This window comes from Gordionus sp. m RMFG-2023, chromosome 3 (assembly GCF_954871325.1).
Source record: "Gordionus sp. m RMFG-2023 chromosome 3, tfGorSpeb1-WG-v2, whole genome shotgun sequence".
In the NCBI taxonomy this organism is placed as follows: domain Eukaryota; kingdom Metazoa; phylum Nematomorpha; class Gordioida; order Chordodea; family Parachordodidae; genus Gordionus; species Gordionus sp. m RMFG-2023.
This window is the reverse complement of record NC_088777.1, coordinates 35,902,000-35,926,654: the sequence shown is the minus strand read 5'-3', so window position 1 is coordinate 35,926,654 and position 24,655 is coordinate 35,902,000. Positions and strand designations below refer to the sequence as shown.

Sequence of the window (24,655 nt, the reverse complement as noted above, 5' to 3'; positions counted from 1 at the left end):
TCATATTTTGGTCAGTTAATATGCAAATAATAAATAATTATTTTAATTTTAATGCAATGAAAAGGTTACATTTGCATTTTACTAAATATGTAATCAATAATTTTATAGAAATGAATTAAAAGGTGTCATAAGCGTATCCAGGATTTTAATTTTATCCAGAGGATTACCTAATTTTTGTATTTTCGCCGGTCTACATAAAAAATGGGATTTTAAAAAAAGAGTAATTATAGTTATTATTTTAAAAAGTTATACCTTTTATCCATTATTTTAAAAAACTAATATGGGGGTGGGGGGGGGAGGAGTTCCCATCAAGGATCATTATAATTCAATTTGATTTTTACGGCTGATCATCAAAGGTATATTATTAATAATAAATGCAAACTTAAAGTTTTCTTATCACGGGCATAAAATAAATATGGTACATTTCAAGCTTATCTAAGAAAAACAAAATTATAAGGTTAACGATAGTACTGTTAAACAATAACCAAAAATATTACACAAGCATCAAGATTTCGTTAATAGATGTTCAAATCTTTCTACCTTCTAGTGAGAAAAATCCCTGGCTTGCGTAATATTTTATGCCAAATATTATGTTTGCTGTTTTTAAAAATCGAGCAGCTTACTAGTTTCCAAGTCCTTACATTTTGATCAAAATTTAAACAAAAAATTTTCTGTAATAATCTATTATCATCATTTGTTTGAGGAATTTTTAAAAAAAAATTAATGCTCAGTAGTACAGGGTGCTCGATAAATTGAACTTTTAAAAATAAATTTTGTTTTTCACTTTATATATAATACGTAATTCATAAATAAATCAATATTAAATATTATTAACTTCCAGTTCCTTTTGATTGGAGATGGATCATTTTAATTTTCAAAAAAGATGGATTGAGGGAGAAGAAGAACACAGGCATTATTCATAATTATAATAATTTTATTGTTATAGATTTTTATTATTTATTTTTAAATTTAATAATAATTATAATATTTTTATTTTTATCGTTGAAATTGAAAAAAAAAATTGCAAAAAGTACATTGTACTTTTTTTAATTTAATTTTTATTTTATACATTAGAAAGGAAGGTTTTTTATTTTGTTTTTGTTATTTTACTTACAAATTTATATTTATATATTTATTAATAAATATTATAAAATAAAAAACATATATTTTTTTTGATATAAAAAATTAAAAATAAGGTGAAAAAATGAAAGAAATTAATAAGTGAAGAAAGAAAGAAAGAAAAAAAAGGATTTGATTACAGAAATTATATTTAATGAATGAAAAAAAGTAATGAATTAAGGAAATAAAAAAAATACTTGATTACAAAAATTATATTTACATAAAAATATATATTTAAATTTTCACTAATAAAAATATAAAAAGATTATTATATTTTATTTGTGTATTTTATAATAAAATATTTTAATTAAAAAACAAAATGTGATTTTATAAAAAAATAGAATTTAAAAGAAAATTACGAAAAAAAATATATTCAAAAAATGATTAACCTTTATATAGTATAAATGGTTTATGTTTTTATTATCCAAAAATGCTTTTGTTTATTATATCAAATCAAATTATCTATACTTATTCATATTTTCAGGTACAATAAAATTTAATTTATCTTGTATTCTCTCAAATATATTGATCACTCCAAGCGAGTAACCTTTTCCCAACGTCCCAACCCCTCCCTTCAAAAAAATTTGAAAGAAAATTAAGTAAAATTTAATAATTTTTTAAAATAGCGATTATAATTCAAAGTTTTATTATCATTTTTATAAAAATAAAATTGAAAAATCAAAATTATTTATATTGCCAAAGGTGTATAATAAGTAGACCTAAAGTCCTTCAATAAAATTTATGGCGGAAAACCCCACCTAACACTGCATTCATAGTTTGCACAAATTAGCGGCGAAGTACATAAAATATGCCCAATTTTTGTGTATTTATGTTTACTTTGCCGCGAATTGCTAACTGTAAATGCTGAGTAATGGTGCTTTCCTTTCTATCCTGGATACGCCTATGAACCACTCCAAAAAATAAATCACAATCAGCTTGCCCCACCTCCACCCAAAAAAATGAATATAGATAAACTCTGAAAAGATCACCATTTTAATTTGATAATTCCGAATAAATATTTTTTTTTTATTGTATATATTTTCATTTCATATTTTCTAAGAAAATAAAAATTATTACAAATTTTTCTGAGAATTTTTTTTTTTTAAAAAAAAATATATTACCTTTCCTTTTTTTAAAAAAATATTAAGAAATGAGTATGATGAACTCTTCCTTATTTTTGGAAAAATATTTGCAATTTATTGATTGATTATGATTTTTGATGCATCGATAATTATTTTATTTATCTTTTTCTCAGAATTTATTTTTAGAAAAAAACGCTTTCTCATTATCTCTTTAAAAAAAATCAAATTATATTTATAATATGTTTCTCCCTTTAAACAAAATGTTACTATTGGTACACTCAAATATGAGTTGCGCTACTTTTCTAATTTATATGTGCCAGTTAGTCTGTACGAGCCGAAACTTCATGAACATAAGTTTCCATTAAATTAGTAGAATTTAAGCCAGCTTTTCAGTCTTCGGAACGGGCGCACTATGAACATATATATCATTTTTAATGAGATTGACTTTTGACGGAACGGATGTAAAAATCGGATCCGTCTCCACTATGAATGCAGCCTTACAGTGTATAATTCCTACTTATGTGTTAATGTGAAAGAATGCGAAAATATAATTATCGTAAATTATTATGATAAAAAAAAATAATAGAGAAAAAAAAAATATTCCCTTTCTAAAAGTTTATGACACACATAAGCCGACTTTTTTATAATAAATTTGGCCAAACCTTTACCAAGAATTTTTAATGTAATAAAAAATTATTTTGCGATTTGATTCCATTTTAATTGAGGTTTGCGAATCCATGACATTATTTAGGTGTGGTGGGAAAAAACCATTTTGCTTCAAATAGCATCAATATCATAGATCTGTAGGCTCGGCTCCCCTTCACACCAAGTACGGAGATCATTGTAAGATGGTTTAAATAATAAGAAAAACATTCCAAATCCAGGCCGGGTGATGTCAAAAAATGACTTCTATAGGTCGTCGACTGGCTAAGTTTGCTAAAACTATTTTGACCCTAGCGATGTAATTAATTGTGTTAATATGCGTTTTGGAAATGAACACACTAATATTGTTAAACGGCTCATTTGAGCCGATTTTTAGAAAACAACTAACTCAATATTTTAGCCAGAAAAAAATATTACTTATGCCTCCAGATTTCGCTAATAGTTGCCCAAATCTTTGTGCTATCTATGAGAAAATCCTCAGGCTTGCTAAATATCTTTCTGGATAAAAGATTGAGTTAGCCGTTTTAAAAAAATTTGCTTCTCAAATCGAGCCGTTTAACAACAGCAGAACAGACTAACCCATCTCCAATGATTTGGACTTGACGAACTTGGGCATATTTGAGATTAACTCCCAAAAAATAAGTTCGATGCAGGGCTCCAATGATTCTCTATTTATTGATATTATTTTAAAATATTGTTAAGATTAGTATTCGTCAAATTTTGGAGTTAAATTTTTTTGAAATCTGTTTAAAATAAAATAATCTACTCTTACCTTTATAATTATGACAATCTTCTTTTTCTTTGCTTTTGCCGTCACCTTGCTATAGATAGAAATTAGTAAGCAAGAATTTAAATTTACTTCAATTACAACATTGTTTAACACGATGATTATACTTGAGAAAAAACGCCCTGACTGTGGTGGGGTAGAGCCATTTTATGAAGGCTTATTTTTTTTTATTAGAAACTTTAAAATTATCTTATTAGCACTTAATTAATGACCAGTAGTTTATACTTGAATCCAATATTTGCTCAAATTAGGTAGGTTTACCTATTCTTAACATAAAGAGGTCAATCTACCAATTATTATTGAATACATACAATGTTAGAATTTATTTTGAATAAATTATAATCATTTATTGTAATATAAAGAATATTACGCCTTTTGTACCATGGTATTTGTACCTATTTTATTTAACATCTTAAAAAAAATTTTAAATTTGGTATCTTTTCGGAAATCTTTATAATAAGTATAATAAAATTGTTTTATTATTATAAATAGTAAGTGTATTACCGACAGTACAGGTTATACAACAACCTGTCTGTTATGAGCAATCATCGGAGGTCAAATATTTTATATTATTTTTGACAACCTTGATATTGTTATTTTGTAATATAGGAAATCGCTTAGTATCAAAAATTATTAATTAATTTAGGGGTTTTCCCAATTGCCAAGATCTCAAATTTGACATCTGACAGCCAGTAGCTAATAATACTATTGAACTAATAAATTTATACTTTCAAAGTGGAAAACATGCAGAACCTTCTTGTAGTTGGCTTATTGATTATTTTTTGCCCAAAATTTGAGTAAAATATTTTAAGATCATAAATTTAACATTTTTTTAAAAAATATATATCTGAATTTCATCATGAAAGAGTTTTTTGCATAAAAATCACAAAAGATTTATTTATAAAAAAAATTTTAAAAAATAATTTGGTAAAATTTAATTAAAAATCCTGCTATTTCTCAAAAATATCTTCTGAAATAAAATTTTTGAATATTTTTTATTTTTGAACAAATGTTTAACTCTGGATTAGATAATGGTTATTTATCTTATTTTATAAAGAATTTTCTCAATCTAAAATTTGTTTAATTTTTATTTTATCCCAATTTTTTTTTAAAAATTAAATAGGGTTCTCTCGTTATTTATTTTACCTATCTAGAAAAAAAAATATTCCGTTTTTTCTTCCAAATCTTTATAACAATGACAAAATGGCCACCCTCATTGAGTGATGATGATTAATGTACCATTAATAAATCAAGTGTGTAAAAAAAGACTATCAAGTTTTTTATACAAATCATCATTATCAATCATGCAAAACATTTTATTTGTTTTACATAAGTTTAACTTTTATTTTTAATTAAGTAACACTTACAAATAATTTTAATTGTATATTTCTTTATTATCTTACACATATACAATTTGAAAAAATTAAACCTGTTAATTTGATTTAGTTCAGGTAATCGTTATAAATGATCTTTTAGAAAAAAAAATTGTAAATGAATATCGATAAACAATAATATATAATTTATAAAAGTGTTCTCTATAAAAATTAACTAAATCGAGCATTACACATAATTTTGCTTATTTTAATCTTATATCACTTATCTAAAGATGAAAAGAGTTTTACCTTTGTTATATCTTATGGGCTTTAAAGGGAAATTTAAAGTTTAGTTAATAAATTGTGTTTATTATCAAAATTAAATATTAATGAAGCAAAATTAACCTCAATCATGTCTAAACTAAAGGTTGCAACTGGTGTGTTAAAAAATAAACACGTAGATTATGAGGGGGGGGGGAGGCGATCGGGATAAATAAATTGCTCATTGTAGACCCCTAATCTAAACTATGAAAAGTATTTTTTAATTAAAATTAATGAAAACGTTTTTAAATATAATAATTATTTTGTAATCAATTGTTTTTACCTTATATTCAATATAACAAATTAATTTGTTGTATCTCCGGATTCATTAAATTAATAAGGTTCTAAAATATAATCAAATTCTTATTTAGTTTTTTAAATTTTATTTAGAAGAGTATATAAGACATAACTATTTGAACTGGAAAAATTTTTTGAATTAGAAAAAATTTGATTTCTCTAGGAAAGATGGTATCAATTTTTTATAAAGATATAGGGGGGGAGGGGTAGAGGGGTGTTAAAAGCAGGGATCCGAACCGAACCGTTAAACCGCTGAAAACCGGTATTTTTATCAAACCCAAACAGAACCTAAACCTCTAAAAAAAATTTAACCGAACCTGAACCGAACCGCTAAAATGCCTCTGTACCGGTTCGAGTCTCATAATTTTATGCTTATAAAATAATATGTAAGTTATTACTAGTAGTATATTGCAAAAATTTTAATTATATTCAAATTGTTTTAAAAATTATTATCAATAACATTTGATTGATAAACGTCAGTCATAATTTTTATAAACTTTAGTATATTGCCATTTTACAACATTTTTTAAATATTTTAAGCTTATAAATTATAATGCCTAGAAAAAAATTAAATCTAATATATAAATTATTTACATATAGTATTATAAATGACACATCAAATGTGATATCATACTGGCAATGCCAGCTACCCAAGTTAGTGTGGAAAGATGTTTTTCAACAATTAAATTTATATTATTTCCTTATAGATGTAATTTGAGTGAGACGAATTTTGGAAATATATTAATTGTGCGGCTTAATAAAAAATTTTTAAGTAATTGTTCATATTAAAATTATTCATTGATATATTTATTTTTTATATTTATAAATTAAATATTCTTTTATAATGTGCAATTAATAGAAACTAAGGTTTTTATTTTAATTATGAAATAAAAAAAAAATTTTCCTTATACATAAACCTAAAGAAGGTTTGAATACAAAAGTGTTCAAACCGGTTTTTAGAGGTTCGAACCGAACCAATATTTTTAATTTTTGCGAACCGAACCTGAACCTTGAACCGTTATTTTTATCCGAACCTGAACCGATATTCGTTTCGGTTTGGATCCCTGGTAAAAGCCCTTTGTTCCGAAACTGCATATTTCGATCACTTTTCGTTATTCATAAGATGAGATTTGTTATTAATAAGCAAATTTAAGATGAGATTGGTTATTATTTATAAGCAAATTATAATTAGGTAATATTGTTAAATGGCGGATTTTTAAAAATGGACTAACCCATTTATCCCTTAAAAATGTTAAAGTATAATTGAGTTGTGATTTACTATGTAAAAAAATAGAAATAATCCTTTTTTCTTAATGCGCTCATGAACAATTTTAAAAAAAAATGAATATAGGACACTAATACTCAGCTAACGAAATGTTAAAGGAGAGAATTAGTCCCAGTTCCGACGGCTTTGGTTCTGTTTCAAACTCTGGCAAAAACATTTATCTTTTACATAATGATATTCATTTTCATCTTACATTTTGAATAGAAATTTAATTTTTGGATTTTTTATAATGACGATGAAATGTTGTCGAAACCAATGCCCTTCAATTTTGTATTAAATAGTAAGATCAAATAACAAGAATAGCTAATGGTTAGTTATCGTTTTCAATAATTTTTTTTGCCAACGATTAATTATTTTTTGATATAAGTAATAGTAAAAAATAATAAAATAGGGATTCATTTAAATATATGTCATGCGCTTTTATACACACTATTGATATTGTTTTGCAATTAATATAATGTATAATTAATGAGGATTAGTCGTTGACTGCTAAGTTACCTGGTAGACTAAAATTTATAAACAAATAAAATGTTATTTAATTTTAAACAATGTCTAGTCATTTTAAATGGAAAAGGTAAATTGTTTATATTTTGTATTTTATATAAAATAAAATTATAAGTTTATCGGGAATAAAAATTATAAGTAAATGACGCGAAAGAAAGGATATTATATTATTAAGATTTGTTATTTTCCGATTTATAAGATAAATATTTGGGCCATGTAACCCTTCAGAGAAAAGGTAATGAAAAAAATCCCAAATGCAAAGGTGAGTTTAAACGCCTATATCTCAGAAAATATATTGATCTATTTTATAGTCGCTAAGGCATTCGTTTTATAAATATATATTTGTTGTTAAAACATTGTAAAATGTAAAAAAATAATCCATCGGTTTGACTTCTGAAGCGACAGAATAAGTTGAAAAAAGTTTATGAATTTATAAATTATATTTTATTATAATAATATATTTGATTACCTGCTACTAACTCTCGATTACCTTCAATCTCATCTTTCATGGTATCAGAATTATTATCACATTACACATAGATTATCCACTGATAGAAAATAAATATTAAACTCCTAACATAAGATCAGGTCTTTGGCATATCCTTGATTTTGTTATGGTGGAGGCAATATTAGGTGAATTTTTTACCCATAAATTTTGTTGGAGATCTTTAAGTCCAGTTATTATGCGTCTTTGCCTATAATAGATTTTTATAAAAATAATTTTGGGTTTTCACCTTTTTTTCTGTTAAAATGCTTTTTGAAATATAGTCGTTATTTTAAAAGGTTATTAATTTTTACTAATTTTTCATTCAAATTCTTGATTACATTTTTTGGAAAGAGGGGGGGGGGGATGTGAAGAGGGCAAATTTTCTTAGCTTAAAATGATATTTACGAAAACATAAAATTTTGCGATCCCTCCCCCCTCCCCACTGGTTACGCGCCTGGATCAGGTTTATGTTTTATAGTCGTCTATGGGGTAACCCTCACTTTTACTCTAAAGGGCTAATTGATTATTATTTCAACAGTTTTTATTTAAAAAAATAGGAAGTCTTTAACAATATAAAATTATAATTTTGAATATCAAAATTTCTTATAACATCGAACATTTGTTTTTAATTATATAATTATGGGAATAAATAAAAGAAGATTAAAAAAAGATATTGAAACAATGGAAGAATCAGATGGATGTATGGGATGGATTGAATTAGTGTTGTTACGGCTGGATTTTTAAAAATAGTTAATACAATATTTTGGCCAAAAATAATACGCAAGCTTCGAGATTTCGTTAATAGATGTCCAAACCTTTTTGCCATTTATGAGCTAATTTCCAGGCTTGCAAAATATCGGGTTAGCCATTTTTAAAAATCGAGTCGTTTAACAACACTGGATGTAATTACTAATTTTATACATTCTCGTAACTAAATTGAATTAGTCACTTTTTCTGCTAATTTTGCATTCGGACATGATCAAAAATAAAATAATTTTATAATAAAAATGAAGTAGTTTAAAAATTAATCAAAACTCGGATCGTTCCACATTCAGATGAATTTTTTAAAAAAAATGGTCGACTGCATTTAGACCATATTTAGAAACAAAATGGAATTTAGTTATTTTGCCAGTCAAATTGAATGCAGCCGACGTACCTTTTTTGGGGGAATATTTTTCGGTTTCTCAATCAGTCTGCTTCACTAGAGATAGAGAAGTGAAAAAAAATAAGGAAATAGAGATAAATGTCAATCAAATGAATTTAATTTTTCGTCGTGTAATGAATATACCCGGTAGGAAAAATTAAAGGAAATATCCCCTTATTTTCCGGAAAAAGAGAATATATGTTTTTGGATCAATTTATTTTCAGATATTTTATTAAAATACATTTGTGTCTAGCTTAGTGTCTTTCCAAAAACTTGAGAATAATTTTGTTGCTTTTTAAAAAAAAACAGTAGTAAATAAGTATATTATTACAAAAAATATATATAGCTACAAAAAAACTTATATAATTTAAACTTTTTCCTATTATATTATCTTAATTCGGGAAAATTTTGTTAGTCCGGGTTATTGGCCATCATAGGTTGAAGAGAACAAATTTGGTAAATTGAGAAAAAGTTTTGGTATCCAAGAGCTCAAATTAAGTATTTCAATTGAACAGATATTTTATCTTTGTTACCTCCCTCCTATTTATTAAAAGAAAATACAAAATTTAAACATAAAATATTTTAATTTTATATATTATTTATTATATTAAACATTTTTTTTGCTGCGCAAGGGTGAAATATTTTTTTAATATTATCCTATTTCCGATTTTTTTTTGTTGCAAGCCTTTTTTTTTTGAAAAAATTAATATTATTTTACATTTATGTATTTTAAGAAATAGTTATCTATTTCTATATATGTCTAGTTTCTAAGTAGATTATTATTTAAATCATATTATTCATTATATTTCGTATAGCCTTAATATTGATTTTAGGTCTAGATTACTTCTTTAACCCTACTTTTAAAACCCTTGAAATATTAAGAGCTTTAATAAAAGCATTCGTAGTTAATTTGATTTTAAAAAAATTATCCATTTAGATTATAGAATTGGGATTTATAGATATAGTCTCTAATTTTATGTTATCAGCATTAAGTAAGTCAGTAGTGTTGTAAGTCCGATTTGGGTTGATTTTTAAAAATTGCCCGATTACGATTTAGGCATAAATAATATTATGTGTCTCGAAATTTGGCAACTATAGGGCCAAATTTTTCTGTCATCTATGAGAAAATCTCCAGGCTTACATAATATTATTTTGGCTAAAATCTTGTGCCTTTTAAAAATGGGACCTTTTAACAAAACTAGTCGAGTAAGACTAATTTCTGGAGATGGAAGGTTTAATTTTTTTTCCCCCTTTTTTACCATTGAATTTATTTTATTTTAAAAAAAGTTTCAAAATAAATATTTTTTTATTATTTTACAATACTATTTATTATAAAATGTTTGTAAAAAATAAATATTCTTTAATATACTTTGTAGAAATGGAAAATGAACTACTAGAAGAAAAAAAACTCCCAGGTGTAAAAAAAAATAAATTTTTTTATTTTTATATGTCCAGACGTATCTTTTATACGCGACATCTGTATTATTTTTTAATACCTTTATTAATATCGAATATTAATAATTGAGCAATAGTATGTAATTTTAAGGTAAAAAGAAAGAAAACAACAAATATTATAGATATCAAAACTCAAATTAAAAAAAATTTATTTTAAGAATATTGGTGACTATTTTTGGGAACGGCATTAGAATTATTAGAATAAAGGCATTGTCTAAAACTCTCATTTGAGAAAGTAACTTAAGTTGAATAACTTAAAATATTTAACATTTAAATTCAGATAAATCTAAAAGCCTAAAAAATTTTATACCGTGAAAAGTTAAACAATCCTTTTTTTTCTTTCACGTGGGTGTATAAGAATAAATACGGATTCAAAATGATACAATTTGTCTCTAAAAAAATTAAATTATAAAAGATTTTGAATATGTATAAAAGTTCGTTAACATGAAATGAAGAAACTATAAAATTATTTATTTATTTATTTGTAATATAAAAAAAGGCGCGGACATTTTTATTTATTTTAATATTTCCACGATATAAATATCGTCTGCTTTTTACGTTTATGTTTTTTAACGAATTTTTTTTTTAAAAAAAAATATTTTATTTAGGAAAAAATTTTTTTTTTGAGTAGAATAAATAGTTATAAAAATTTGATAATTTATATTACAAAAAATAGCTAATAGAAAGTCTATAGATTAGAGAATGCCCACTAATAGTTTTATATCCTCGCAAATATCTCATTCTAACCCGGCTTCGGGAAATATCCAACTATCCTTATCTGCACTGACCGGCAAAAAATTTCCTGGTAGCTACGAAAATAATCTGAATAATGCCTCCAACAGTAAAAATTTAGTGCATTCCCTTATCACGGCTGAAGACATAATTTACACCAGTAATTCTGGTACTTGCAATTCTACTCAAATTAGTGGCCACAAGAATGATAACGATATTCATTCTAACTTCATTAATGGGGGCCTTAAAAATATTTTTGCCAATAACAATACCTCAAAGTTTAGCAATGGAGTCAATTATAATGAAATAAATGGAAATGTCAATGAAATAGTCGAATATTCAACTTTTTCAAAATCGCATTTTAATCCAAATTCCATTTTTTCTGGCAATAATAATACGATGAACGGAAGGGAGGAAAATCGTATTAAGCAAGCTATAACCAAATTATCTGACGACTATGTACTACGATCCAACAATTTAAATACTATCTCAAATAATACAACAAACGGCAATGACATTAACCATAACGATAACGATTTTAATGTCTCTATAAACAATAATAGTAATAATTTTGCTTTATTCAACAGACAAGAAAATATGTCACTGCGCAAAACTAGACTGTTCAATAACTACGAAAACGTGAGTTGCAATCCTCCTAATACTTACTTTAATGATTCGTTTCCTGTTGAAAATGGTCGTTCATTTGTTAATTCATCAGATATTACGCCATCCACTTTCAATAATTCGTCGATCGACTCATCAAATACGCTCTTTAGCACTGCACATCAAAACCAAAATAATTTCCACGAACACCATTTCCAAATCAATAATCTTAACCACAATTTATCAAATAATGGTTATAGTAGCGATCCGGATGATGAAATAATTCACTTGACTAACGCAAATCTCGAAGAAAATAATTGTCATCATTTAAATGGCTTTAGTAATGTGAACAATGGCAGTAACCATAGCAATAACTATCTGGCTAATTTGATGGGATTGGTCGGAAATTCTAATGTAGATGGTTGTGTTGGTAACGCCCATTCTATGAATTTCAACCATCCTAACAACAATAATACGTACATGTTAAACCAAAGAGATTTAACTCATCTATTCTCGACAGTTAATGGCTTTGAAAGCGAACGTTTGAATAACTCGGAGGTTAACTCTGGTAGCATCAGTCAATCTATAAATAATATAACTGATTCGATTGTCAGAAATAGCAACAGCAATAACTCGAACTCCAGTAACAACGGGGGAGTCGTCGGTAACAAGAAAAAGGGTGTAAACATGACTGAATGTGTGCCGGTTCCTAGTTCTGAACACGTGGCCGAAATTGTAGGGCGTCAAGGTAAAATTTTTTTTGAAATTACATTCCAAATTGGCTTAATCAATTAAAAATATATGTGACTAAAAGATAAGCCTTACCCCCAAATTTTTTTTAAACTTTATGTCGATATTATTAAGTTATTTTTAATATATTATCGATTTACATATATTAAATAGCGGTAACTAGTGTTGTTAAACGGCTCGTTTTGAGCCGATTTTTAAAAACGGCTAACTCACTATTTCATCCAGAAAAATATTACGCAAGCCTGAAGATTTTGCTCATAGAAGGAACAAAGGTCTAGGCATATATTCTCGAAATCTCGAGGCTTAGGGCAATATTTTTCTGTCTAAAATATTAAGTTAGCCGTTTTAAAAAATCTGCTCAAAATGAGCCGTTTAACAACACTAGCGGTAACCCTAATTATTCCCATACTCACTTTAATAATGAAAAATTTTAAAAATAAGAGCATCATTTTTATTTTTATTTCAAAAAAATATGTTTTATGAATAGAGAAGCAAGCTCTAAATTTAGCTATTAAGACAGACTTAAATAAACATTCTTTTCATCCATATCAATTTTGATAGTTTTTAATAAAAGTGGGACACACATAAAGATTTGGTAACTATCATCAATCTTTCATGACATCGAATCTTTTTGTTTAAGAAATCGCCCGACGACTGATATTATTTGTATTTTTTTATTATAATATTTACACCCCTTTAAGCATATTTTTATATTTAGTAATACACCTATACTATAAGCATATTTGAAGACTTCATCTGTCTCCCTTTACATTATTTTCTAATATATACAAATATTAATGAACTTGAAATAAAGCCTTAGGAAATCTTTGATTCATTTATATAAAAAGTATTTACATTTTTGGAATATTTGGATATTTTAAAGTTCAGTCACATTTATTATTTACAGAAGAAGCGTTTTTAAATGTTTATATATTTAAATTAACCTAAGTGTATTCGTATCAATTGTCTGTAATAATCTATGGATACAGATTTGAGAAATTTTTGGTTTATTAACTACTAGGAATCAATATTTTTTGTCAAATTTTTATGTAAAAAAATCAGTGACTAAATTTTAATTTCATGATATATATTAACTTTGACAGTGTTTTACTCGATAAACTTTTATTATGGTCCAATTGGATATATAATATATATGTAAATAAATCCAATGGGTTTGGCTCAATTGGAAATGGTAATTCACATATTTCTCTAAATTTATAATTGGATATATAAAAATAATATGAACACTATTCATATATTTTTAAACGATACTATTTCTTTTTTCCCTCTCTCATCTCCTTCCTTTTTAAAAAATAAATACATATACATATAAAGTGAATTAACCTTACTTGACCTTTTGGAGTTATGTACACACATAATATTATAATACATAAAATTAAATTTAAATAAACCATTTTTTTTACATTTATGAAATGTATTTAAATGAAAACTTATATATATTTTTTTCCAAGGATAAATTATCACATTTATTGGTATCCTATCAATTTCTCTTTATAAATGAAAGAATAATGATCATGAACAATTTTTTTGTTGGATACCATTTTAAAAAAATAATAAAATTCCGGACACGCTATATAATTTATACAAAATTAGTCTATTTAAAGTAAAACCTCCATTCAATAACTAGGTAAGGAAGTAACATAGTATATAATTGCCTATTGTGGGTCAGTGCGTTTTTTCTTGGTGTAAACGACAATTTTAACCGAATCACTCGGTCATTGTTGTAATCGGTTCTCAATCCTTTCTATCTTTATCGATAAAAAAAATTATGTATTATCTGTTTCTTAAAACTATTAACTCAACTTGAGTTATTCACGCGTTTAAATTTCAGAGCAGGTTGGTGGCTTAAAATGTAAAGAAAATATTATGTCTAATTTTAACGAAGCTGATCTTATTCTATAATATAACTATGTATATTGTTACCATAGACATTACTGGTTTCGTGAGAGGGAAACTTTTAGGTCATTTCCCCCACCCATAAATTTTAGTGGAGTACTTTTAGGTCCGCATTTTGAAGACTTTTGGCAAGGCAAAATATTTTGGCCTCACTTTTCTGAAAATTTTTAATTATAGTCATTAATAAATTTTTGATATAATATGGACCATAAAATTTCTAATTAGTTTTATTTTAAGATTCAGTGATAGCTGATGATAGATAGTCTAATTCTCACTTCATAATATATATTTAAAAAAAATTCCTCTTTTTTTGCTAGCCTTTTTTTCCTGTGTTGAGCAAATAAAAAATATATAATTCTATTCCTGTTGCCAGGGTTGCCATAATAGTCCAACTAACTAATCATATTCATTGATCAATTGCCCACAACAGAAATTCAATTTTTAGAAAGTTTATCAAGTATAATTATAATATGGATTTAAATAACTATACATTTCTTTTATGGATTTTATAAATCTTATATTAAAACTCGTAAAATTTTAAATGAAATAAATTAAGGGCAAATATTATAAAAGATCTAAAAAACAATCACCCGTTTTCAATACTAACGGATTTATAGAATAAAGGTAATATAAAAACATTTCCCATTACTTAAATACTTCAACAAAAAGAATGGAATAAATGTTTAATTTTTAAAGTTTTTTCGTCTGACAGTGAAACCCCGAAAGACATATCTAGATGCTTGCTAGAAATTTAAAATTCGCTCAACTTGATATTGCTAATGTAACGGCCTATTGTGTAGATAAGCATCTGTAAACTTTGGGAAAAATTAAAGTATTTGTACAGAATTGAAAAGCCATAGTAATAATATTATACCAATGGGTTTTATATGCCACATTCTTCACAATTCGTTTAAAAAGACCATAATTTTTCTTAAATATGATATTGAGAGTATAGTAATTAAATGCTATAATGAATTTAGCAACTCGACAAAAAGAGTTACAATTTTAAAAGAATTGGTAGAATGGTGCAATTTAAAATGGTCAGAATCACTTCGCCATGTTCCAACACTCTGGCTTACATTAATCCCAGCGATTAAGTGGATGATTAAGTATTTTCAACCCCTTAAAGAATATTTTTTGTCATTATCAGCAACCCCACCAATTTTGAAAATAATTTTTGGAGATGATTTTGCAGAGGCATATTTAGGTGTTGTCCTTAACGTTGGCACTTTAGTCATTAACATAAATTTATAATTGCAATCTGAAGATGTATTAGCAATATATATACATGATCTTATCCTAAAACTAAAGAATTAAATTAAAAAATTCAACAAAATTTTTATGGGAGCATTTCTAAAAATATTTTACAACATAATAATGATATAGAAAAAGGCAATAAATTTCAAAAATGAATCAAAAATATTATAGAATATGTAGAAAAACATTAGATATTCTAGGTAATATATGGAAATATCTTAGCCTTATGACATTAAAATAATGTCCAGAATTTGAATAAAAAAATTATTAGTAATTATAAAATACCAAACATAGATACAAAAATTCTCTTTGAGGAATATTCACAATTTTATTCCTATTATGAAGAAAAATTATCAAAAAACAATCACATGAATACCCAAGAAAAATGGATGGATTTTCTTTCTAATAAAAACTCACCATTGATAGAGAAAATATGCAATTTTATATTTTCTATTCCGCATTCAAATGATTCATCAGAAGTCTAATGACTACTGCTTGGCGAAAAGAACGTCATCATTGGAAGCTGAACTTATGTTTAAACAAAAATATAACTATTCATGCAAAGAGTTTTCAGCCTATCGCCACAGTGCCGATGGGAAATCTTTATTGCCTCTTTTAAAATCATCCATAAAATATAATAATTAATATTATGCTATATTTATAAACATGAGAAAATTATATATCATAATTGTTATTAGTAAATCAATAAAGAATTTTCATTGTCTTTAAAATCTTGTTATTAACTTAGATGAGTATGCTACATCGGGTAAAAGCTGCCGAAGACCCGCAAATTGGGGGGTATGGGGGCAAAGTCCCCCATTAATTATTATAAAAGAAAAACTCACGTTTTCAAGTGAAGAATATATGGCAACCCTGCCTGTTGCCTATCCTAAATCTTTTTCATCATCGAGAGAGATATGTGTAAATTAAAAAACAACTATCAAACAAACTTATAGGTAGACATAACATTCATATTTTAGATTTAAAAAAACAATTCATGAAGAATTGCACAAGTTGGCAGAAATGTAATGAATTTAAAGGAAAATGATTAAATTTAAAAAAATATAAGAAAACGGATAAAATTAAAGATATTATTAGATATAGATAAATGATAATATATTTTATTTTTCATAAATTATCCTAGCGTGTCTAGTCAAAAATAAATATATTAATAAATCACATCAAAAAATTAAATAGAGGTTTATAACGAGATACAGTGAGCTGTAATATTAGGAATTCGAACGTGTGTTTCTAATATAACTCTTGCCCCCCCCCCTTCTCCTTCCCCCATCGCGACAAAAGATAAAATAATAAATTTTTTCCATTCATAATTGTTTCTATATATATATAAATTGTAAATTCTGTAATGAATTAATTTTTCAAAAATATTCTATTATATTTTATCATATAAAAGACGCTAAATAATCTATCATTTTAATTGTCTAATTTTTGTTTATAAAAATTATTATCTGTTCAAAATTTGGCCATGTGCTAATTAAAAAAATATGCGAGACTTGTTTATAAGCAATAACTCAAAGCTCATGGCTTAGTAGATAGTTCGCGTTCTAAAACGCGAAAAACAAAAAAATTGGGAATTTCGCTTATATCTCCTAGAAAATGTTTATATTTGAATTTAATATTAATAGATTAACTTTGGAGAATATTGATGATACAAATTGAATTGACGATTATTTTTTTCATCATTGTTTACACGATTATCAAAAAAAGGTTCAACAGACAAGTTAAAGTTGTTTAGGCTGTTCTTATATATTCGCGAAATCTCGAGGCGGCTATATTTTTCTGGCTAAAATATAGCCATTTTTAAAAATCGGCTTAAATCGAGCTGTTTAACACCACTATAGATAGTACAGTCATTTAACTTTAAATATGAAACATCTGCCAATAATGAATAGAATCAACTTTGACTCTGAAATTAATGTAAGATTAGAAATAGGTAAATAAAATAACCTTAAATCATTCCAAAAATCTTAATTTTATTATACAAAAACACCTACCAAGCAACAAACCATTCCTTATATATCAATCATTTTTTTTAACCGGAACATCCCAATTCTTCTTAATACTATAATATATAATATTTTTGTTAATTCAAAACAAAGCATTTCCCCTTATCTACTATAATCACAAAAAGCCATTTTTTTGCCATTTCTATTTATAGATATTTTGATATTATTTTATATTATGTGTATACACCATTTGTACCAAAAATATTTTTTTTATTATTTGGTAGACGGGGTTATTCGTATTTATTATGTAATATTGTTGCTATGCTATTTTTATGTTATTTATAACAATGTTCATTAGGATATTATCTCTTTAGTTTAATATGATTATATTCCACCCATCTCCCGACTATCTTCCTTAATAGAGAAGCAAACCATTACACATAATTTTATTTTAAAAAATACTATTTGTACGTATTATTTTAATGTATGATCGATAATGCTAGCCACCCTTCCCTCCCCCCTTAAAAAATTGATTTATTTTTTAAAATTTTATTGTAAATTATTTTGTATATAATAAAAAAAATATGTTTGTACGTATTTTACGCTAAAAAAATATAATATTTATAATAAATAAATCGGAAGGGGAGAGGGAGATTTTATTTTTTTGATAGTTCTTTGACTTTTGAACTCACTCCCCCCAACCATAAGTAAACTCATCTTTTGTAATATATTTTTTGTTATTTTAAAATAAAATATTTAAAAATTATTATGTAAGTAATCCTTCCTTCCTTTTCACCCTCCAGACCTTGTCTTAATTTATAATTAAAATATTTTTATACTTACATTTTGTTTTTTTTATTATCATTTTATCATAAATTTAGTCATCAATGATCTTTTATGAAAATGTATGTACACAATATACAAATACATTACAGTACGTTACTATTTAATTTTGTTTTAGCAAAATTTGTACTCATAATTTATAAGAAAAAGTTCATTTAAAACAAAATTTATTCTTATGATGTTTATTATATGTTGCGCCACCTGAACTGATATTTATTTTTTTTAAATGGAAGATGATGGGAGAAGGCATAAATATTTTATATTATGAACTATATACATATAAGAGTTGTATAATATGATGGAAAAAAAAGGGGATTCCTTATTTTTATCGGAAATTTCACAAGTTCGTTTAAAGAATTTAGGAATGTCTTGTTTTATAAATGTTTAAAAAAATAATATTGGGATAAAAAATATTGAATTTTGATTACCTATTAGAAAATATGATTAATAAAAAATACAACCTAAAATATTTTTTAATGCAGAATATTTGGTATGCGGATAGAATCTAGGATGTATTTTTGAAAAATCAGATTCAAAAAATTACATTTCATGAGTATTTATTTTCCCAATTTGAACATTGAAATAAACTAACCCACATCAGGTCTTGCCCTATACAGGTATAATTTAAATGTTCAAATTGGACAAGTGCATGTATATTTTTAAAACTCTTTTGTATTTATGCTAAAATAATTTCCGCGGATTTTTGTTTTACAATTTTTTTTAACCAGAGTTACAAATTATTTTTGTTTTTAGAATTTTGAAGGTAATTTAGGGATATGTAAAAAACATTTAAAACGGAAATGCTTACAATAAAGTTCAGAATAAGTGCTTAATTATTCAGAAAAAATCCTTATAAGTTTAGAATAAATGTTAATTATCAGAAAAATATTGAATGCTCAGATAAAAAAACTAAATTGTTCGAAAAAAAATTTGCTCTCGTATAAAACTGAAACGCTCTGATAGAAGAATCGTCCAGAAAAATATATGAATTGCTCAGAAAATCGTCTTCGATTTTAAGAAAAATATCTGAAATTCTAAAAATTTTGAACTTTAGTATTTTTTTTAAATTCTGTGCTCAAAGAAAAAAAATATTCTGAACGTTTCAGTTTTCATTCTGAGCGAAATAAAAGTCAAGAAGAAAACAAAAAAAGAATTTCACATGCTTTTAAAGAACAACGAAAAAAACAACAGAAAAAACAAGCTCTTTTATTTAATAAACAAAAATTTTAAACATTAAAATAAAATGAGCAAATTAGATAATAATTATAATGTAAAATTTACACCAAAATATTGATAGATTATATTTAAAATGATTGTAATAATGGAAAAAATTTCAATAAAAATGGCTAGGATATATTCCCCGTAAGGATTCTAGTATTAACAATAATTTTTTTTAAACAGGAAAAAAACAATCCTTAAAAAACCTTTTTTTATTATTATTATGGATGGGTTAATTGCGCTTGGAAAAGAACACATATCATTTTTTTAAAGCGTGTACAGAAGGTAGTTAATTCTAAGTTTTGATCCTACAAAATGTAAAATCCGGACCGATTGATTAGGATCACACCCGGATTAAAGCAGTCTTTTTATAGCTATAAATTAGAGAATCTAAATAAGTCAAAATTAGTATTATTCTACCCGGCCCAAGTTTTTATGAAAAATTATTCATATCTAAATAATATAATCTGTTGAACTCTTTCATTTTAAAATATTTTATAATATCGAAGATTAAAACGTTGCTATGGATCAACCTTTCGTGATCATATACATGAAACAAACTACCTAACAATAATTTATATTAACTTAAAAAATAATTCAGGTTGCAAGATTAAAGCCCTGAGAGCCAAAACGAATACTTACATAAAGACTCCTGTCAGGGGAGAGGAACCAGTTTTTGTTGTAACTGGACGTAAAGAAGATGTCGTGTTAGCCAAGCGAGAAATCATATCGGCCGCCGAACATTTTAGTCAAATTAGAGCGTCTCGCAAAAATTCTGCACCTATTCTCGAAACTACTTTAGGGGGTTTAAATGGGAATCTTAACGGGAGCATTAATGGAAGCATGGGAATGAATGGGGCGAGGCATTCGTTGACCGATAATGATTTGATCGGGAGAATCGATTCCTATAATTTATCCCACAATCACGATGAAAATGAGTTCAACAATAACATGATCAACAATACGGTAGTCGATTCTAGCCATAATGTCAATAATCAACAAGCGCATAATACATTGCACCAATTGCAACTTCAACTCCAAAGTACTTTACATAACAACTCAGCCCATTTACATAACAATAATACTGTCACTCAAGGCCAGAATCAAAATAATATGCAGCAACAAATAACCATTAGAGTCAGGGTACCTTACAAAGTCGTAGGCCTTGTTGTAGGACCCAAGGGCGCTACCATTAAAAGAATTCAACAAACGACCCATACGTACATAGTTACTCCTAGTAGGGACAGAGAACCTGTTTTTGAAATAACCGGTTCGGCACCTAACGTTCATAATGCCCGGATCCAGATCGAGAATCATATCGCAGTTAGGACGGGAAACAATAATAATCCAGTGGGCCCCAACGCTAACAATCTCGATAACAGCTTTATGATGGCTATACCTAATAATAATAATCACCTCTCATCTTCGCCATTCACCGGCAATCAACGTCGAAATTCTTCTCCCGCATTCTATTCCAACTATCTCAATAATTTAGGTAATAATAACGTTAACGTGAATGATAACGATGCTATCTTAACCGCGGCCGCTCTTCTTTCGGTTCTCACTAATTCAAATCCAAACAATAATATAAATACTAATTTGAATAATTTCAATCCCACTACTCCGAGAAATGGAATAAATAGGGATGACGAAAGAGGGGTCAGGGCAATTTTAAATAATTTGGCTAGCGCTTTGATGATCGGAACTAAGAATCATAATCCTGGAATAAATGGATACAACCCGTTAGCTTCTCCCAACCGTAACAATCAAAATGTAGGCATCAAAGGACGTTCAAGCCTTAATAATATCAATAACATTAACAATGGTGGTAATGGTAAAAATATTACGAATAACCTTAATATCGCCTCTCTCTCGGCCGCCCTAAAAAACATTTTGTCGCATGGTCAAACTGAGAACGAAACGAATGATGATTATACTACCAATCAAATCGAAGGTGACCAAGAGAATCTATTGGCTAAAATCAATCGTCTACTGCTTACATCCAATTTTAACAACAATAATAATTTTGTTGAAAACAATGTGTCTCCGCATTCTATCGAAAGCACCGAAGTCATCACAAACTATCAAACGAATGAACCTGACGATGATATTCTTAACTTTTTAGAGGAAGATGACCAATTCAGAAATACAATCATATCTAAATCATCAGCACTCGCTCCGGGTAATTACAATAATAAAGACCGATTATTTTCCGCTCGTCAAAATGCGAATTTAAATTTAGAATCGGTGGAATGTGCCGTGACAGGTGCAGAGAATGAAGAGGACATATTGCATGGGAATAATAAGCGGCAGTTAAATTATAACATGGCCCAGTTGAGGTTGTTTCAAAGGCAATTGGCCAATAATGGAAGCAATGACTGCTACACTGAAAATTCTGACGTGATTGAAGATGATAACAGTCATAATCATAACCGTCTTTTTGATTTGGGTGGTCGGTTTGCAAATTTATTTTCCGCTTTTAACTATACCAACAATCAAATGTTTGATTACAGCGTTAATTCTACGAATTCCTTACTGCCTACTTATGACCCTATTGATAATGCCAATATGTCTTCACTTTTGTACTCACTGGCGAATAGTAATATTATAATTAACTATACTTAAGGTTTTTTGATTCACAATAAATTTAGAATTAAAACAAATAGCTATTTTCAATATTAGCGGATTCAGATTTACCTTATCGCTTTTTTGAAATAAAAAATGTCTCATATTTCAATTTCAGACAATTTTTCTAGACTTATTTGTGAATAAAAAATATTTTTACTGACAGTAAAATTTCGGAATTTTTCATCCTTTACAACTCGAAATCTATGGTAACAAATAAAATAATGGCATGGGGTAATTCCATACCAAATCCATAATTCAGCCCTTAACTTTTTAATTTTATTTAATTTTTGAATGCTGAGATAAAATCAATAGAAAGCATTGAATCCAAAATTTTAGCCTCTTTACCAAATATCATTAAATACAATATTTAAAAAAAAATAAAAATTATACCTCATTTTGTAACTCTATTAAAGACTTTTTAGTAAATATTAAGGATTTTTGGTGTTTATTTACCTCATAAATTTAGAACTTGAAAGCTCTATGTGTTTCGCTTTCCGAATTTATTTTATGTAAAAAATTTAAATGTTCGATTCGTTATAGATATTACCTTTGATTGATAACTTCGTTTTGCAGTAAATTAGTACGCTCAGATATTTTCCCGTCCTTCTGGGTGAAGAAAATTTATTTTCATTTTATCTCTATTTACATCCGCTTTTTGCACAAATCCACCACCAATTGTTTTCTTACATATAGGTCACATATCCTCTAATATCATCTATTAACAAATCTTTGCATGAATTTACTATATTTTCCACAATAAACGTTTCCTTAATTTAACTTATACATACAAAAATACGATCTAATATTTGCATTATTCGTATTCGATTTGTATTTTTGAATAATTCCTTATTTGTATTCGTACGAATAATAAAAACATATTCGATGATTCGTCGAGTATTCGATTCGAAAATTAAATTCTTTAAAAATATTTTCAAAATGAAAAAATCGAATTTGGATTAGTGTTGTTAAATAGCTCAATTTGAGCCGATTTTTAAAAACGTCTAACTCAATATTTTATCATAAAAATATTATGATGCAAGCCTAAAGATTTTGCTCATAGGTGGCACATAGGATTGAACATCTATTGTCGAAATCTCGACGCTTATGCAATATTTTCCTGGTTATAATGTTGAGTTAGCCGTTTTTAAAAATCGGCTCAAATTGAGTCTTTTAACAACACTATTTGTGATTTCATCTTGAAAGATTTATTGTCCATAAAAATTATAAAAGATTTTTTACTAAACATATTTGGAATTTTAAATAAAATTTGATCAAAAATCTTTCTTGGAACAATTAGATTATTAGAATTTAAAAAGTGATTTATAGATGTAGAAATAAAGTTTAGTTTTAATATTTACCTATTGTGATAAACGCTTACGGAATTATCACTTTGGAAATTGAGCCATCCATGTCATATCTTTTCGCAGATTCTTTTTATAAAGTGTTTAGATTCTTTAAGAAGGATTTATATTTATACAGGAAGGATCAAGAAAACTGGTTTTTATCTTGCAAATTATTATATTTTCTTGCAGGAGATATCGAAATCGTAACTATCTTTTTAGTAAATTACATTATTTACTATAAAATAAAACTAATTTTACAGGTTATAAATGGTAACAATAACGTTTAATTTAACATTTATATTTTTTAAACACGTAGATAATACCACTAACGTAAATGGAATCAACTAACAATTCTCATCAAAGTTCTTATTTCTCAAATGATAATGATGTCACAAATTTGACTTTGCGCAAAAACAGCGCCTTTTAAATAATCTTGAGAAGAAGGGAGAAAATTTTTTACCCTAAATCTAAAACCGATACTCTTTGGGGATAAGTTTGAAAATTAGTGTATTTTTTTTATATATTCGTTATCATTTATATTTTTGTATTTTTTTACTACAATCAAAAGCTCAATAAATTTTTAATTTACCTTTATATAATAGCTTATCTATATAATTAGGTTGATTTTATACAAAATTTACAATAATCATTATTTCAATTATCACATACATTAATATTAAATATTTTACAAAGATTATTATAGAACGATATTTTTTTGTTATATAATTTATTATAATATTAATTCACCCTCCAAATCTCCCTCAGTTTAATTGGGCAGTTTTGAGATTAGGTGCGATTTTTGGCTTCTTTTTGAGAAATCATAACTTTTTTTAAGAAAAAATAAAATAAATAGCTTTATTTATCATTATACAAATATAAAATTTTATATCATATTATATATTTTTTATTTCGTGAAAAATTATATACATTATATTATATA

At 26.4% G+C, this 24,655-nt stretch overlaps 1 protein-coding gene across 1 annotated transcript; it reads left to right on the top strand.

Moving 5' to 3' along the window:
* Nucleotides 1-1,571: 1,571 nt before the first annotated feature.
* LOC135926934 (probable cyclin-dependent serine/threonine-protein kinase DDB_G0292550) lies at nt 1,572-24,063 on the top strand. The gene is made up of 4 exons (XM_065462866.1): nt 1,572-1,603; nt 11,134-12,540; nt 20,346-22,343; nt 24,032-24,063. The coding sequence occupies exons 2-4, from the start codon at nt 11,160-11,162 to the stop codon at nt 24,061-24,063; spliced, it is 3,411 nt and encodes a 1,136-aa protein (XP_065318938.1). The 5' UTR covers nt 1,572-1,603; nt 11,134-11,159.
* Nucleotides 24,064-24,655: the final 592 nt, after the last annotated feature.